Source organism: Brachyhypopomus gauderio, chromosome 12 (genome assembly GCF_052324685.1).
Source record: "Brachyhypopomus gauderio isolate BG-103 chromosome 12, BGAUD_0.2, whole genome shotgun sequence".
Classification (NCBI taxonomy): Eukaryota; Metazoa; Chordata; class Actinopteri; order Gymnotiformes; family Hypopomidae; genus Brachyhypopomus; species Brachyhypopomus gauderio.
Window position 1 is genome coordinate 15,014,930 of NC_135222.1, and position 18,181 is coordinate 15,033,110.

The 18,181-nt window shown below is 46.3% G+C and overlaps 1 protein-coding gene across 3 annotated transcripts in view; it reads left to right on the top strand.

Moving 5' to 3' along the window:
• The window catches only part of LOC143527876 (histo-blood group ABO system transferase-like), a 45,455-nt gene that overhangs the window by 731 nt on the left and 26,543 nt on the right, over positions 1–18,181 (top strand). Inside the window, exons 1-2 of one of the 3 annotated variants that reach the window (XM_077023229.1) lie at positions 10,000–10,235; positions 11,044–11,120. The exons of 1 other annotated variant lie outside the window; for it this stretch is intronic. In XM_077023229.1, coding sequence (XP_076879344.1) covers positions 11,065–11,120 — 56 coding nt within the window. In that variant the 5' untranslated portion in view covers positions 10,000–10,235; positions 11,044–11,064. Of the gene's footprint in view, positions 1–9,999; positions 10,236–11,043; positions 11,121–18,181 lie in introns of those variants that run through there. One more of the 3 variants, XM_077023227.1, reaches the window with a different exon arrangement.

Genomic DNA, 18,181 nt, shown 5'->3' on the forward strand with positions numbered 1-18,181 from the left:
AATAAAAGTAAAAGTATGCATCCAAAAATGTACTTGAGTAAAGTAAGCCTAACAGGTGATAAATCAGTCTACAGAAAAGTACTTTATACTTTCATTTAGTACAAGTAGTGAGCAAATGCAGTGTACTGTCTCATGTCAGTAAATTACATCATGGAAAACATGATGTAATTTAGAAAACAATGCCTTTTAATGATAACAAAAATAATTTATTATAAATAAATATAATATATACATATAAATATAATTTATTATAAATATGTATTTTTGTTTGTTCCTAATTATTAGGCCTGTATAACTTCCAGTGGCAAACCGTACTTACTGGCCATGGTCCTTCACTAGACATAGCCAAAAGAAAAAATTACCGTAGTATTAAAACACATCCACAACACTGTTGTCATCATCGGATCTACTATGTGCAATGTACTTACACAACGTCTGCATCATTTAACCACCAAATGTAATAGAGTAAATGTAATGTGTTCCTACCTACCTCTGCATATATGTAAGCATGCGCATAACGTTGCTTTGAAAAGTGCTGGGGGCAAAAATGCAGAAAGGATGCAGCACAACACAGAGACAAACATACAGCGACGAGCATCAATAACAATTACCCGACCACACAAAGGGTGTGACGCTCGCAGGAAGGAGGCACGACGAGCGTCGCAAGGTACAACACACAACGTTTATTACGTAAAAACACAAAGCCCAGCACAGACGGGGCAAGCACGCTGACGCGGATGCTTACACGGATGCTTACACGGGCATGAACTTTAGACAAAGACGAGCACAAGACACTGCGCGAACGCACATTAAATAGGTGATTAACACATACCCTCGTGATCTCGAGACAAGGCACAGGTGCGACTACGAACACGCTCACGAACGACCCACACCCACGGAACTACAAATATGGACATAACGACACGCAGACAACGTAGTGGCACGCCCACAGGGAAGGGTCCGGAGCCGTGACCGTGACAGAACCCTCCACCAGGGGCTCGCTACTCCCGGAGCGTCCCGCGTAGCTGGAAAGCCCCGAACCAACACCAACGGGCAGGTCCAGAGCCGTCGGGTTCACGAGCCTCCGAGAGCCGTCTCCCCCGATGGTGGGAACCGCCGCGAACAGCTCTAGGTCACCCTCCCTGGGAAGACAGGGGAACATACATTAAACAATGGCACGTTAACAAACACACACACAGGTACAAGAAACTTGAAAGGCACAAAAGGGTAAAGGAGATTAGGGAAGAACAACGGGACAGACAAACAGACAGGTACAGGCAGCCATGGGACCGCTCTCCCTGCTAACAGGCTTGCAGTCAGCAGCGCAAACCCCTCTGGGGTAGCAGGACCGACAGGAGGCGGAATCCCTCCGGTCAGGATGGATCCCCCAGCGCACGCAGCGCTGGGTGTTGCTCCGGGCGCACCTGCACCCCCCTGCTGCGATCGCAGCGGCTCTGCCGCTCCTCCGGGCGCCACCGGTGGACCCTTCTTTCGCCGCGCGCTTGCTGCTGTACGAGGCGGCGCTGTTGCCGCTCTTCTGGGCACCACCGGAGGTCAGATCTGTCGCCTTTCCTGGCTGCTGTACGCGGCGGCGCTTTTGCCGCTCCTCTGGGCGCCACTGGAGGTCGTGTCTTTCGCCGCGTACCGGTGGCTGTTCGAGGCGCCTCTGTCGGAGCCCTGAACCCCCGCTTCTGGCCGCTGGCAAAGCCAGTGTCCCCGCATGCCTTTCGGGGGTAGCGACCTCTCGTCCTCTGACGTCTCCATCCCTTCTTCCTCTGAGAGCTCCTGGTCCAGAGCCATCGGCTCCTCGGAGTCTGGATAGCGCGATCAGCTCATCTCACTCACCTCCCAGGGAGCACAAGGGACCTCCTCTCTGTCCGAGTGCCCCTTCTCCGACCTAACGGTCTCCTCAGAGCAGACAGAGAGGCTCTCCTCCTCTTTGCCTCTGCTGTCGTGCACGGAGGGAAAAGGACTAACGGGCAGAGGAGAACTGTCATCTTCCTCTTTCCCGCCGTAGCAGATGGTGGGGGCGGAATACTCCGACGGCGGAGGGCTGTCGTCATCCTCGCCGTAGAAGACGCTGGGAGCAGAGTACTCTGACGGCGGAGGGCTGACGTCTTCCTCTTTCCCACCGTAGCAGACGGTGGGGGCGGAATACTCCGACGGCGGAGGGCTGTCATCTTCCTCGCCGTAGAAGATGCTGGGAGCGGAGTACTCTGACGGCGGAGGGCTGACGTCTTCCTCTCTCCCGCCGTAGCAGACGGTGGGAGCGGAGTACAACAACGGCATACAACTGGCTCTGTCATCCGTCTTTTCCTCTCCCGACTCTTCACTCCCTGAGTTGAGCTCGGGAGGGGTTGCAGCCGCCATTCCAGCGCACACCACTAGGGGGTCCTCTTCGCCCTCATCACCGCTTGCCAGGGGGGAGGACTCCCTTCTCATCGCGCGGAGACCCTCTCTCCACGCAGCCTCAAAGAAGGGGTCTTCTCTCCACTCCTCCTCAGGATACGCCGGGGGTGCGTATCAGTGCCTCTCTCTCCACACACTCTGTGCGGCCAGCCGGAAACATTCAGCCCCTTCCTCCGTTTCGGCCGCCAGAGCCTGACGCAGCAGGTACGCACTGACAGGCTCCTGCTGCTTCACCCCTACTGGGACGGGGGTGTCGCGGTGGCGTGCAGGGGAAGAGGAGTGGTGGTGTTTCGCCCTCTTCTTCCCCTTCTTACGCGCAGACGTGTAACCCGGCATCTTGTTGGCTCGTCTTTCTGTGACGCTCGCAGGAAGGAGGCACGACGAGCGTCGCAAGGTACAAATATAACTTCACTGCCAATGAGATTGGAGCAGTCATACATATATGCAACATCAATTTAGAAAAATATAAACTACACCCACCTCCTATAACTTCAAAAGCACTGGTGATGAAGGAACTCCATAATGTCCTGTCTCTCTAGAAAGATTGTGAATATAGTATGATCTTTGTGACTGTGATTTAGAATAAGGAGTAGAGAATAACATTCAGAATAGAATTTGTTTCTATTTTTATTTTACAAGATAGCAATCTAATTCTGTATTTCATAATGTGACGAGACGGAATTCCAAACAGCATGTGTACCCAAGTAGCCCTAGGTACTAGGACTGTGCTGAGCTGTGTGTGTGTGGGGGCATTGGGAATTTATGGAATTTGTCTGAGTGTGTATGTGTGTAAACACGTGTGTGTGTGTGTGTGGGGGGGGGGGATGCATTGGGATTGTGCTGAGTTATTTGTGTATATGTATGTGTATGTATGTATATGTATTTGTCTATGTTTGGAAGTGTGCTTGGTTTGTGTGTGTGGGGGGGGCATTGTGAGAGTGCTGAGTTTGTGTGTGTGTGTGTGTGTGTGTGTGTGTGTGTGTGTGTGTGTGTGAGTGGGTATTGGGGCTGTGTTAAATATGTGTGTAAGTGTGGAGGGCCGGTGTTGTGACTGATTTAGTTCCCCCTCCAATTCATGTTTCTGGTGTGAGTGAAACATTTATTTACTGATAATTAAAACAAACTTTGATTCATTCCAGTGAGTGCAAGAGACCTGCCTCTGTGGGGGGGTGAGGGGGAGTCGACACACAAGAGACCAGCTTCTGTAAGGGGGGGTATTTTTAGACAGGTGGAAAATCTCTCCCATACAAAGCGCAGAAAAGTATTTTTCAATACACGTAGTAAGGGTAAACGTGTACCTTTTAATCAGTACAACAAATTATTGACATTTTTACATTCAAATACATGCTGTGCATACGTAGTCTTTATCCAGTGGTGGATTTTTCACACAGCTAGTATGGTATGGTACCTTCCACATCTGTCACAAGCAATCTGTGTAGGATATTCATTTGTTGAAAGTCATGTTCAAAATAACACATCATGCCAATTCTTTGATATGTCTGACATTATTATTACTTACAGTTTCTGCAGTTGACTCATCATGTGCTTCCATCTCCCCACAGAAGTGACATAGGTTGCTAATGTCATCTAATGAAATAAACTTTAATACCCATATATATTTACAACACAATTATTTTTTAATTGTTAATAGTTTAATGTGATTTATTTAAACTATATTTAAACATGTGGATATGAATGTGCATGAAACATAAACTATATTTAAACATTGCACATTATGCCAGTGTCACGGTACAGCCCCTGACCCCTCCACTTTGTGCATGTGTTTGTCGTCTATGTCTGGACGTCTGCGTCTGTGTATCTTCGTGGTTGTGGTTGTGTCCGAGTGTGTGCATCAGTCTCACCTGTGCCTCATCTCGTCATCACTCGGGACTTATGTGGTTTGTCTATTTTATGTGCGTTCGCGTAGTGTCCTGTGCTCATCTTTGTTTGAGTCATTCACGCGTGTGTGAGTTGTATGTTCTATGTGCGCTGTATGTGCTTTGGTAAATAAACAGACGAGTTGAGTCTACATTCTGTGCCACCTCATTTCATTGACGCGCATGCAGCGTCACAGCCAGGTTATTAAAAATGTGTACATGTAATTCCTTCGCCCTAGTAGTAATTGAAAATACATTTAACTGTGTACCAATTTACCACCACATACCAGACTCACGCAGCAGTGTGGTTGCCATGTCCCATTTACTGCATTTACTGAGTTGCATTCAGATGGAAACACCATTGGCTTTGCAACCAGTACTTGCTCTGCAAACTAAATGAATTTAATGAGAATATAGGCACATTACTTTAATAAAAGTGACAAAACTGATTTGAATTCATCCAAAAAAGTCAATTATTGTTTAACTCAATAATCTATCAACACATTAATGAGTAACAAATAATTATTACTCTTCCTTTAGTTAATCTTTGTTCAATTACTTACATTTTTCTTAAATAAGAAACCTACATTTTTAAGTCAATTGTAGTTGTTGAAAGCAATATTACAACTTTTCAAACGATGGTAATTAATTTAACAACAAAACAATTTTGGTAAATTAGCAGAAAATACAAGAAATACCTTCAGTGCAAAAACGCCACACGATGTGCCATCTTGTTGGAGACGGTGGGGGATCGTTGCGCACGTCCACCTTGAGACTCACATGCTTTGTTGTTCTCATGAAGACTCGTAAATTATATAAATATATACTGCTCAAAAACACATCATAGATCTCAATGAATAAAATATTCCAGTTGAAAATCTTTATTTATTGTATAGTGGAACAAAAAAAAACTAACAAAAAATTATCAATGTAAATCAAATCATCCCATGGAGGTCCAGATTTGGAATCATACTCAAAATCAAATGACAGGCTGATCCAACTTCAATCGTGTCTCAGTATTGTGTGTGGCCTCCACGTGCCTGTATGACCTCCCTATAATGCCTGGGCATGCTCCTGATGAGGTAGTGGATGTTCTCCTGAGGAATATCTCCCCAGACCTGTATTAAAGTGTTCATCAACTCCTGTGGACAGTCTGTGGTGCAACGTGCCATTGGTGGATTGAATGAGACATGATGTCCCAGATGTGCTTGATTGGATTCAGGTCTGGGGAACGGGTAGGCCAGTCCATAGCATCAATGCCTTCATCATGCAGGAACACACATGTGCTGACACACATTATCCACATGAGGCCCAGCAATGTCATGCATCAAAAGGAACACAGGGCCCACTGCACCAGCATATAATATCACAATCTGAGTCTGAGGATCTCATCTCGGTACCTAATGGTGGCTGTGCGCACTTTGTAAATATGTAAATAGATATGTCACTCCTGTGGGCAGATGGAAGCACACGATGAGTCAACTGCAGAAACTTTGTGGGTGTAACGTATTGACCAGACAGAGAGGGATCCAACTGCGGAAGTAAACTGCGGAGTCACGTTTACAGAAAACGGCACGAGTATCACTAGCGCTAGATGTAGTAGCAACAATAGCAATTTCTTGGGACGGTCAGGACGGTCCAGGGTCATAACAAGAGGGCAGAATCCGGGAGGTACAGGAGGGCTAGACAGGAGGCGAGGTCTGAGGAGAAAGCAAGGGTCAGAGCACAGGAGATCGAACAGGCAATGGAAACGCTTGGTATGCTGCATGGAAACGGCAATACTTCGCGACGAGGAAGTGGTAGGAAGGTGTATATATGTGACTGAAAAGGGGGCGTGGTGATTAGTAGCAGGTGAAGCTAGGAGGGACATATCAGACAGCATTCCTTATAGCAGTGGTTCCCAAAGTGGGGGGCGCGCCCCCTAGGTGGGGCGCAGAGCTATTGCAGGGGGGGCGCGGAGCTTGGAAGTGTCGCCCTTGGCTTGCTCACTGGGGGCTTGGACTCGGCACTTGTAAAGCTGCTTTGTGACAACAACTGTTGTAAAAAGCGCTATATAAATAAAATTTGATTGATTGATTGAAGTAAAACGTGCACATGTGTCAATATTAAGAGGAGAGGTGAATCACTGACTCGTACTCGCGCTGGTGGTATTCCACTTAGTCCGTTTATTTGCTGGTTGACCAAAATAAACCTGGGCTCTAGCACTACTTGACTGTTCATACATGAACTGGTGAGTTGTCCAAAGCTCATTTAATGCATTACTTACAGAAATAAAATAAAGAGCAGTGGTCTGACTCGGTCTACGGCAGAAAGCTAAAAAAAACAACAATATTCCATACGCACGCTCAACTCGCTCCCTTAAAGAGACAGTACACATATTTCTGGCTGTTACATGCTTTGTGCTCTGCGTGATGTCTGCGCTTGCAAACTAGCCACATATGTATTGTTGTTTCTCTTATTTCATCTCCTTATTTATTTTAAATTATATTTAGAATTCTTGAACTATTTAAAAGGTTTCTTGCAGTTTATTTTTTTCATGTTTGACCAAAGTTGTGAACCTATTGTTTTTGTAAGTTTCAGGTTCTTTGGTATTATTTATTTTACATTCAATTTTATATTCATAATTGCACTGACTGAACAAATGCAAGTTGTGTTGTTTTTACATATTTATATGTGTGTTTAAGTGTGCTATACTGGTGCAGAGTTTTCAATAAACTTGTAATTCAGTATGTCTGTGTTTAAAAAAAATGTTTTAAGTCGATTCAGCACTGTTTTAGATTTTCAGATTGGTATCGGATATCTGAATACTCAGATATCTGAATCGGTATCGGATTCGGATTTGCAAGTGCAAAGCGTGAATCGGTGCATCCCTAGTCAATATGGGGGGGGGGGGGCCGCAAAAATATTCTCATCTACTAAAGGGGGGCACGGCAGAAAAAGTTTGGGAACCACTGCCTTATAGTACCCTCCTCTACGACGAGCCGGGGGTCGACCGCGGTGTCGGGGCGCAGGAAAGTTAGGGTGTGCAGCGTGGAAGTCCGCGATCATAGTGGGGCAGAGAACATCCCTCGCCGGGATCCAGGCACGTTCCTCGGGGCCATATCCTTCCCAGTCGACCAGGTATTGGAGACCCCCACGTCGGCGTCGGGATTCCAACAATTCCCAGACTATTTAGGCAGGACGACCATCGATGTCCAGAGGGTCGGGAGGCCTGGCAGATACGGGAGGAGTGGTGAATGGGCTGTAGTGAACCGGCTTCAAGAGAGAGACGTGGAAGACAGGGTGAATGCGGTAGTGTGTAGGTAAGATGAGTTTATATGTGACTGCGTTGACTCTGCTGAGTATCTTAAATGGTCCGATGTAACGCGGGCTGAGTTTTTTGCTCCGGTGTTTCAGATTAAGGTCCCGTGTCGATAGCCATACCCTCTGTCCCGGGTGATAGATCAAAGCAGGAAGACGACGGCGGTCTGCGTTGAGCCAGCACGTATGTAGGGCGCGACGTAAATGAACATGTGCCATCTCCCAGGTGTGGGCACTGCGCTTCAACCACTCGTCCAAAGCCGGAACTTCAGCAGGTGTCTTGTCCCAGGGAAAGAACGCAGGTTGGTAACCATAAACACATTGAAAAGGTGTAAGTTTAGTGGCGGAGTGCACAATAGAATTCCGGGCGTACTCTGCCTATGGGAGGTACTTGTGCAAGTCGTGTTGGGAGACGCAATACTGTCGTAGAAACCTCCCTAACTCTTGGTTGTACCGCTCTACTTCACCATTGGATTGGGGGTGGTAACCCGAGGTTAAACTGACTGTGATACCAAGAAGCTTGCAAAACTGTTTCCAAACTCGGGAGTTAAACTGCGTCCCTCTATCAGAGACAATATCTTCAGGTAAGCCGTATCTACGAAAGACATAATTAAACAGATCAAGAGCTGTTTCCATGGCTGTAGGTAGCTTCGGGCGTGGAATTAGATGACACATCTTAGAGAAACGGTCTACGATCACAATTATCACTGTGTTACCTCCTGATGTGGGCAGATCAGTGACGAAGTTGATCGCGAGGTGTGTCCATGGTCGGAGAGGAATGGGCAGAGGAAGAAGTTGTCCCGCGGGAAGAGTACGAGGAGTACGGGACTGGGCACAAACAGAGCATGCCAGCACGTAATCATGTATGTCATCCTCCCAGGACGGCCACCAGTAACGTTGTGAAATAAGATGTCGTGTGCGTGTGATACCTGGATGGCCTATGCCTGCTGTGTCGTGGGCGAGTTGGAGTAAACGCCCCCGGAGGGAGACAGGCACATACTGCTTACCCTCAGGACATTCGTCTGGACTAGGATCAGTGCGTAGAGCTTCGTCCAGTTCTTTTTGTACGTCCCATCGTATGGCTGCGAGGAAGCAGGAATCTTGCAGAATACGCTCAGGTACTTTGACTGCCTCGTCCTTCTCGTAGATCCGTGAGAGTGCGTCTGCCTTGACATTCTTAGACCCAGGTCTGTAAGATACAGTGAAGCGAAAATGGGAAAAAAACAGTGCCCACCTGGCTTGTCGTGGATTCAGGCATCTGGCTGACTTCATGTACTCAAGATTCTTGTGGTCAGTATAAACTATAAAGGGATGTTCCGCTCCTTCTAACCAGTGACGCCATTGTTCGAGGGCGAGTTTGATAGCCAGGAGTTCTCGGTTACCAACATCATAATTCATCTCAGCGGGTGATAATTTCCTGGAAAAGTAGGCGCAGGGGTATAAATTAGGTGGGTTCCCCTGCCGTTGAGAGAGAACAGTGCCCACTCCTACTTCAGAGGCATCTACCTCCACGATGAACTGGAGCTGTGGGTCGGGAAGATGCAGATTGGGGGCGGACGTGAAAGCTTTTTTGAGGAGTGAGAACGCTCGGTCCTCTTCGGCTGTCCAGGTGAAGCGCCGATTTCTCCCACCCTTCAAGAGATTAGTTAGAGGGGCTGCCAACTCACCAAAACCACGGATGAAACGGTGACAGAAGTTTGCAAACCCCAGGAATCTTTGTAGTTCTTTCATGGAGCGGGGCGTCGGCAACTTCGTGACAGCCTCCACCTTTCCCGAATCCATGGAGATCCGACCAGGGGAAAGAGTACATCCCAGGAACGTCATCGAGGAGCGATGAAACTCGCACTTCTCTGCCTTTACATAGAGATTATGTTCTCGTAGGTGTTGTAGTACCGCAGAGACGTGTCGGACGTGTTCCAAGACAGAAGGGGAGTAAATCAGGATGTCGTCAATATAAACAATTACAAATTTATCAATCATGTCGCGGAAGATCTCATCCATGAATGCTTGGAATACGGAGGGGCTGTTTGTCAGTCCATATGGCATTACTAAGTACTCGTAGTGCCCTCTGGCGGTAACAAAGGCAGTCTTCCACTCATCGCCCTCTCTGATACGGATCAGGTTGTAAGCACTCCGTAAATCCAGCTTTGTGAACACGTTAGCTCCCATAAGGCGTTCCTGTGACACGGCGATAAAAGGGAGAGGGTACGCATACTTGGATGTAACGGCGTTCAGGGCACGGTAATCGATACAAGGACGCAATCCCCCATCCTTCTTTTCAACGAAGAAGAAACAGGCCGCTACTGGAAAGGTGGAGTGTCGAATAAACCCTTTCTGTAGAGCTTCAGTGACATAGGACTCCATCGCCAGATCTTCAGGATGTGACAGAGGGTAAGGTTTTGTCTTGCGAGGTAAGGGGGCTCCAGGTAGAAGGTCTATTGCGCAATCACAGGGACGATGGGGAGGCAGACGACAGGCGCTGTCTTTGTTGAAAACGTCAGCGAAGCTTCGATACTGCACCGGGACGACGTCAGACAGAGGAGTCGGGGCTTTCCACCGAGGAGGACCGGATGTGACTGAAAAGGGGGCGTGGTGATTAGTAGCAGGTGAAGCTAGGAGGGACATATCAGACGGAATTCCTTACAGTGGGTAAGTAATAATGTCAGACATATCAAAATGATTGGCGTGATGTTTTATTTCACTTGTTCCTTATCTTGTTATTGTGTTGTGGTGCACCTGCATGGTTTCGTCAGTTGTTTGACTTGTCATGTAACTTTAGTGTGCATGTCTGGTCTTCGTTTAAGTGCAATCATTGTTACTATAAATAAATCTAACATTTAGGTTCATGCTTTCATCCCAGTGTCCTGCTCTCACCTCCACACTATTACAAATACCACGCACAGCATGTCAAATAAATCATTTTACTATTTTAAAATAGTTGGCTGCATGCAAGGGAACTGACTTTAATCTTCAAACGTTTCTTTACATCCAAACTTAGTCTGTAGTGACACTTTAGCCAAAATTTATTAAGATTAACTGCAGATTAAATATACTTTCAGCATATATTTGATGTAAAAATTTACATAAATGTATGTGATGGGTAGTCAAGATCTGTGGACTTTCTGCATTTTGCCCAATCTGCACCTCTTCTGGTAATGTGTTTTATTACTGTATGACAAAGCAATTTAAAGGACCTGTTTGTCAAGAAAGGAAAGAACTTGTTGCTACTTGAAAATCATGAGCTGCTCATCCAAATTGTAAGCCCAGTGGAAGAAACAGATGCAGAAAAAAACACACAAAATAACATTTAATGCCTCCAGCTCCAGATGAGCACATGTTGTCTGGTAGATCGTTCACCTACCAAAGGTATTCCCAGGAAACATGTGATGTCATATTTTGAAATATGTCTCTATGGATATGAGTAAAAGCACTTGATGTACTTGTTTCTTTATTGCAGGACTGAAGCAAATTCTTCACCATGCAGCAGAATATCCACCTGTTTGTACTAGCATTAGTGGGATGTGTGGTGGTTTGGTATGTAACTGCAGCGTTAATGTTTCCTTCAAAACATTTGCTAAATGCATCTTTAGTCTAAAAACTCCTAAAGGTATGCTATTGTTAGCCTACACAATTATTATGGTATCAAGAACTGAAATAATATTGATTCCTTTCAAAAATCCATCCACATTTTTTCAAACTGTAATGAACCATGAGCAGAGGCAGGACTCAAGAGATGAGTGCATTTTCTTCTGTTTAAAAAGTTAGAAACCCCTACGATTCAGATAAAGCAAGAAGATTCAGATAAAGACAAAAAACTAGACTATGTTATGACAGAAAGAAGGAAGAACTACAGTCCCTGACATAAGTTCTGTCGCTTATACATGTTGTGGAAACAAAAGCTTATAACCTGACTTTAAATTCATCTATTGGTTTTAGAAATGACTCATATGAAAACTGAAACCCTCCCAAATGAGATTTAATTCACGAAAATAAAATTGCTTCACTGCAGAAATATTGATAATTTAATTAACACAGAAAAGTTAGATTTTGGCAAGACAAAAAAAAAATTTTCGCCCACAGAACGTAAGGTGAAAATCAAACAAATAATTCACTTGATATACAAATATATGCAGAGGTGGGTAGGAACGCGTTACATTTACTCCGTTACATTTACTCAAGTAGCTTTTTGGACAAAAATGTACTTGTAAGAGTAGTTTTAATATGAAAGACTTCTACTTTTACTTGAGTAAATATGAGCTGAGAAAAACGTTACTTTTACTCCGTTACAATCGGATTACTGTTACTTTAGTTTTGTAAATAATTCGTCTTTTCAGTGAGAAGACTGACCAACGTCTTGTCATCTGAGTATGAGTGACCAATCAAATGAAGCCGGTCAGTCACGTGTTCACATACGCAAACTTTCTCCACTGCGCTGTCAGTTGTCTCTGCCAAAATGTGTGGACATTTCAGCCTACAAGAACTCAACATCAAATTTGAGGAAACACGATGCGATAAGTTTGCCGTATGTATAATTTTGTGTAATGCTATATCTCTGAGGCAAATGTTTGTATGATGTAATTATTAAATGTAACGCAGTGCAATACTAAAAACCAGTTCAAACTCTTGTGTACACACTAGCAATATATGATTAAGTTGAACCAAAGTTTGCTACAAATTGATTCAGTTGGCATCAAGTTGTATCTACACATATTGGCTGACATTCTCCTCAGTTAGTCCCTTTGTGGAACACATTGAAATTACACAGGCCTAATAATTAGGAACAAACTAAATTCCATATTATTTATAATAAATAATTTTTATATATTATATTTATTTATAATAAATTATTATTTTTTTTTTTTTACTTTTCATCACTAAAAGTCATTGTTTCCAGTAATTCAATTTCCCAAGATGTAATTTTGTGACGGGCAGGTGTGAGCAACAAAAAGGAAGCGATCACGCCAAGTCTCAGGGAAAAAGGGTGGTTTAATATAAAGCGTGCAAACCTAAAACCCGTGCAATAGATCCAAATTAAGGATATAATGACCAGCGGTCAACTGGTACAAAGACAAGACATATATAGACAGACAAACGACCATCAGGTGGGAACGGATCACGGGCTCCGCCCACCTGAGGGGCGTACACGACGTCACAAAAACAACAACAACACAGCCGCTGTGGACAGAGGCGGCCGGTAGGGGGCCGCCTCACCGTGACAGACCCCCCCACCAAGCCGCACTCCCCTCCACTGGGTGTGTGGCACACAGCGGCTGCACAACAACACGAAGGGGCAGGAAGGCAAGGACAGGCAGGGACACACCTCCTGCAGTCCACGAGCTGAAACACAAAACACATAACATTAGTCAGCTCACCTCCCTGGGCGGGACCCTGGACCGACCGGGCCGTTAACAACACAAAACCACGCCCCAGTCGGTCACAGGGCCCTCACGCCCTAACCGGCATTCCGCTGGTAAGCCCCATGAGTGTGAGGACGAGGGGCTACGGCTCCTCTCTCGTCCCTCGTGTGTGTGTGGGTGTGCAGGCTACCTCTCCAAGGCGTGGCTACTTCACCTCCTGGACCTACCTCCTCCCAGAGCTGACCCCTGCCTTCTGCTAGGGGTCACCCCAGCCTCCTGGGGAGCCAACCCCTCCCGGGGCCTCTCATCTCAAGGTGGACTCCTCCACCCAACCCAGGAGCGCCAGAGACCGAGGCCCAGAGCACCCCCGACGCGGGCTAGGGAGCAGCCCCAAGGGCCTCCTGGTCACCCCGGGCAGGAGGGAGGATCTCCATCCCCAGCAGGAGCTTTTCAGACCGGAGCCCCATGGTCCCCAAACATCCGGGGGCCCCAGCCCTCTGGGGAGGGGCTCTTCACGACCGGGCTCCGGTCACCCCACAACACAAGGGGGCTCCTGCCAGGTGGAGACCCCCACAAGGTCCAGGAACACTGCCAAGGAGAAGCACCTGCACAAAGAACACACCCTCACACACACACACACACACACACATACAAACACAAAACACAAACGCGCCTTACCCTATTCAGGGCCTCCCTTGGGAGAGACGCCCTCCGTGCCACACCCCATGGCACGGGACCACAGCCGGTCCCCCCCCAAACACACATTCAGGGGGAGGAGCATGCGTGGAATTACACGCAAACATTAGACAACACGTTAGGACACAACACACACGCAAAGACTAGACAAGCAAACAAAAAACGGCGTACACACAAACAGACGGGACCCACAAACGCGCGCTCTCCATAAACAGACACAGTGACGCGCCGCTCACGTTCGCAGTCGCTCCCCACATGAAACACAAGACAACACGGGGAGCGAGGCGACGGTGAGGAGCGGCACCAGCGTCACACACAGAACATGTAACATATAACACAACGAGCGCGCATATCGATCGACACGTCCGTTCACGCATACACACATTCACAACAACACGAAGAGTTATCGCCAGGAAGACATTCCTGGTCTTCGCCGTGCCACGGACACAACACGAAAACACGGCGGAACTCTTCACACACACAAACAAACAACAAACACGAAGAGTATTTCCAGGGCGAGAGCCCTGTCCCTCGCCGTGCCACAAACAACACAAAAGCACGGCGGATCTCTTCAATCAGACACCACGCAGACAAACACTTACCACGAGACATGACCACGAACGAAGGAGAAAGAAAAAGAGACTCGGCGGCTTCCGAAGGGTGGCTGGTCATTCTGTGACGGGCAGGTGTGAGCAACAAAAAGGAAGCGATCACGCCAAGTCTCAGGGAAAAAGGGTGGTTTAATATAAAGCGTGCAAACCTAAAACCCGTGCAATAGATCCAAATTAAGGATATAATGACCAGCGGTCAACTAGTACAAAGACAAGACATATATAGACAGACAAACGACCATCAGGTGGGAACGGATCACGGGCTCCGCCCACCTGAGGGGCGTACACGACGTCACAAAAACAACAACAACACAGCCGCTGTGGACAGAGGCGGCCGGTAGGGGGCCGCCTCACCGTGACAAATTTATTGACACGAGACAGTACTCATGCATTTACTCACTACTTGAGTAGCTTTTAATCAAAGTACTTTTTTACTTTTACTTAATTAAATTTGTGGATGCATACATTTACTTTTACTTGAGTAACATTTGGTTCAAGTAACAGTACTTTTACTTAAAATTGTTGAATACTCTACCCACCTCTGAATATATGCTTCATAACACTAGTGAATGACGTTGTAGAGCCATATTTAATATTTTGTGTGACTTCCACAAGCTTGAAGGACTGCATCTATGCGATTCGACAATGATTGATACAATTTATTGGAGAAGTCATCAGGAATAGCAAAGAATGCAGTCTTACATGCCTCCCAGAGTTTATTAAAATTCTTTGGTTTTGTCTTCCAAGCTTCCTCTTTCATCCTACCCCAAACATGTTCAATGATGTTCATGTCAGCAAGAGCTGGGGTGGAAGATGACTCACAGGTGGATAACACAGTTACGGACTTTGGAACGGACATGACTACAAGAAGTGGGAGCATAGAGGCAGGCATGGTGGTAGGTGAAAAGGCACTGCAGACTTGTTTGTGTGGGTGGCGCAAGGTCACGTCAGTGAGAGGGCTGAGGATTCACCAAGGGAAGATGAAATGCTTGAGTGAAGGAGTGCAGGGGCCCCGCATTGAACAATACTTTTCACAGAATTGTTAGAGTCAGTCGGCTGAAGTCTAGCGGCAGGTTATATACCACAGTCCGCAGGATATCAACACTTTTGTTACAATGGAGGCCAACTCAAGCACAGGAGGTGGAGAGGAGGATAGCGGTGATGGGCCAGGGGTTAGTGGAAAGCAAAAGAGAAGAGAGAAAGGGTTAGGGCACATATCGAAGGTTAAATGGCCAGGGGCAGGTGATAAAATGCTGTGGAGGAGTGTTAATGATGATTTGAAAGGGATGTTGGAAGGGTTGAAGGGAACAGCGGAAAGTAAGTTGAACAGGCAAGGTAAAGTTATCTTTGATTATGGTGTGGCAAGATTTGGTGTTGTGCAGAAGAAAGGAATGAGTAAGGATGTTTGTAAATCAAGTAGGCAGGTAGAAATAGGAAAACTTGTCAAGGAGTCAAGGTTATTGAGGAAGCGGTGGAAGCGGGGTAATGAGCGGGAAAGAGAGGGCATTGAGTTACTGCAGGACGAGTTGAAAAGTAAGTTAGGGAAATTGCGGAGAGCAGAAGCTATGAGGAAAAGAAGGAAGAAGAAAGAGCATGCTAGGGAGGTATTCTTTAAAGATCCGTTTAGATTTGTTAAAACGTAGTTTAGTCAGGAGAAGTCAGGGAGCCTAAAGGTAGGAAAGAAGGAGCTTGGATGTTAATCCCCTTAAGTGGAGTGAGGTACAAGATGTAGTGCGGTGCGCAAAAGCAGGTTCAGCACCAGAGCCTAATGGAGTTCCATATAGATTATATAAAAGTGCGCCAGATGTTTTGAAGTTTATATGGAAGTTGATGATTATAGTGTGGAAGAAAGGGATTATCCAAAAGGACTGGCGAAGGGCAGGTGGTGTTCTTATTCCGAAAGAGAAGGATTCTGTAGCCATAGAGCAGTTTCGTCCCATAAGCTTGCTTAATGTGGAGGGTAAAATATTCTTTAGTGTAGTTGCACGTAGGCTGGCAGCGTTTCTGAAAAAAATAAGTGCAAGAACATGCAAACTCCACACAGAGCAGCCCAGACCGACAACCGAACCCAGACCACCTCGCTGTGAGGCGACAGTGCTAACCACCACACTACCATGCCGCCATTACGAGGCTAGTTAAAGCATATTTTGGAGTTTGTTACATCTTGGCAATGTCTGGGAGTAGGTATAATGGCAGGGTGTACAGTCTCACAATTAGCATTTAAAATGGCAATGGAGGTGATTATTAGGGCTTCTAAGTGGGTTGTAGGTGGGGAGAAGTTGCATAATGGCACCTGGCTCCCACCGATTAGGGCATACATGGATGGACATGTAGTCATGGACATGACTACATTAACAACTACTGTTCCATGTACTCGACGGCTATTGGAAAAGTTAAGTGATAATCTTAGGCTGGCTAGGATGAAGGTTAAACCCAGTAAGTCTAGGAGTGTTTCAATTGTGAAAGGGAAGTTGACACAAGAAAAGTATGTGCTGGAGGGAGAAGTAATACCATCTATTCTGGAGAAATCAGTTAAGAGTCTAGGTAGGTGGTACACCGCAGCCCTGAACGACAAAGAGCAGGTTGTAGAAATAAGGAAGGAAATGGGTGAGGCTATTAATAGTATCAATAAGTCCTTTTTGCCAGGTAAATTAAAGTTGTGGTGTTTGCAGTTTGGATTGTTGCCTCGTCTAAGGTGGCTACTGACAGTGTATGATATTCTGATGACTGAAGTTGAGAGGCTAGAAAGGATTGTTAATAAGGCTGTAAGAAAATGGCTTGGGGTTCCACATTGTCTTAGTAGTGTGGAATGGTTTGGTAGAGGAGTGCTAGAACTGCCACTAACAAGCTTAGTTGAGGAGTTTAAATGTGCCAAGGTAGGCCGAGAAATGTTGTTAATAGAGTCGAAAGATGCACTGATCAAAGCAGTGGCACCAGTGACACATACAGGAAGAAAGTGGAATTCCCAAGAGGCTACTCAGGCAGCAAAGAGGGCATTGGAGCATAGAGAAGTTTTAGGGCAGGTGCAAAATGGGAGGGCAGGACTAGGGTCAGGTGATACATGGAGGGCTTTTAGCAAGGCCACATCACCTGAGAGAAGGCGAATGGTGACTGGTTTTATTCGAGAGCAGGAGGAGGAAGTAAGACGGGCAAAAGCTGCAGGACAGAGTAAGCAGGAACAGTGGATAAAATGGGAAAGTGTGGAGAAGAGGAGAATCACCTGGCCAGAGTTATGGGCATTGGATGCAAGCCATATAAAATTTCTTGTGGGAGCTACCTATGATGTGCTTCCAACTCCACAAAACCTTGAGCAGTGGTTTGGTGAGGATCCAACTTGTAAGCTATGTGCAGGAAGTGGTACATTGAAGCACATCCTGTCGGCATGTAAGGTGAGTTTGTCACAGGGACGTTACACATGGAGGCATAATCAGGTACTCAAATCATTGGCAGGTGCACTTGATAAGAGGCGGTTGGAAGTTAATGGCATGCCAGCTGCTAGTTCCAATAGAGTAATTAGGTTTGTGTGTAAGGGGCAGCATAGCAAGGAGCCAGCACAGTCTTCAAAAGTTGGCGGTAAGTGGGTTGATGCAAGAGATTGGAAGCTGTTGGTTGATGTAGGCTGTAAATTACAGGTCCTAGAGTGTATTGTAGTCACAACCTTGAGGACAGATGTTGTGTTGTAAGCGGATAGTGTATTTCATAGAGCTAACTGTTCCATTTGAAGACGAAGTTGATGCAGCATATGAAAGGAAAAGGTTGAAGTATGCAGATTTGGTGGCTGAGGTAAGAGAGAGGGGCTGGGAAGCATATATTAGACCTGTAGAGGTAGGGGCTAGGGGTTTTTTGGCAAAGTCTGCCACAAGACTGCTGGCTGAGTTTGGATTTAGAGGCTGTGTGATGAGAGCAGTGGTAAAGGAGTTGTCAGCGGTAG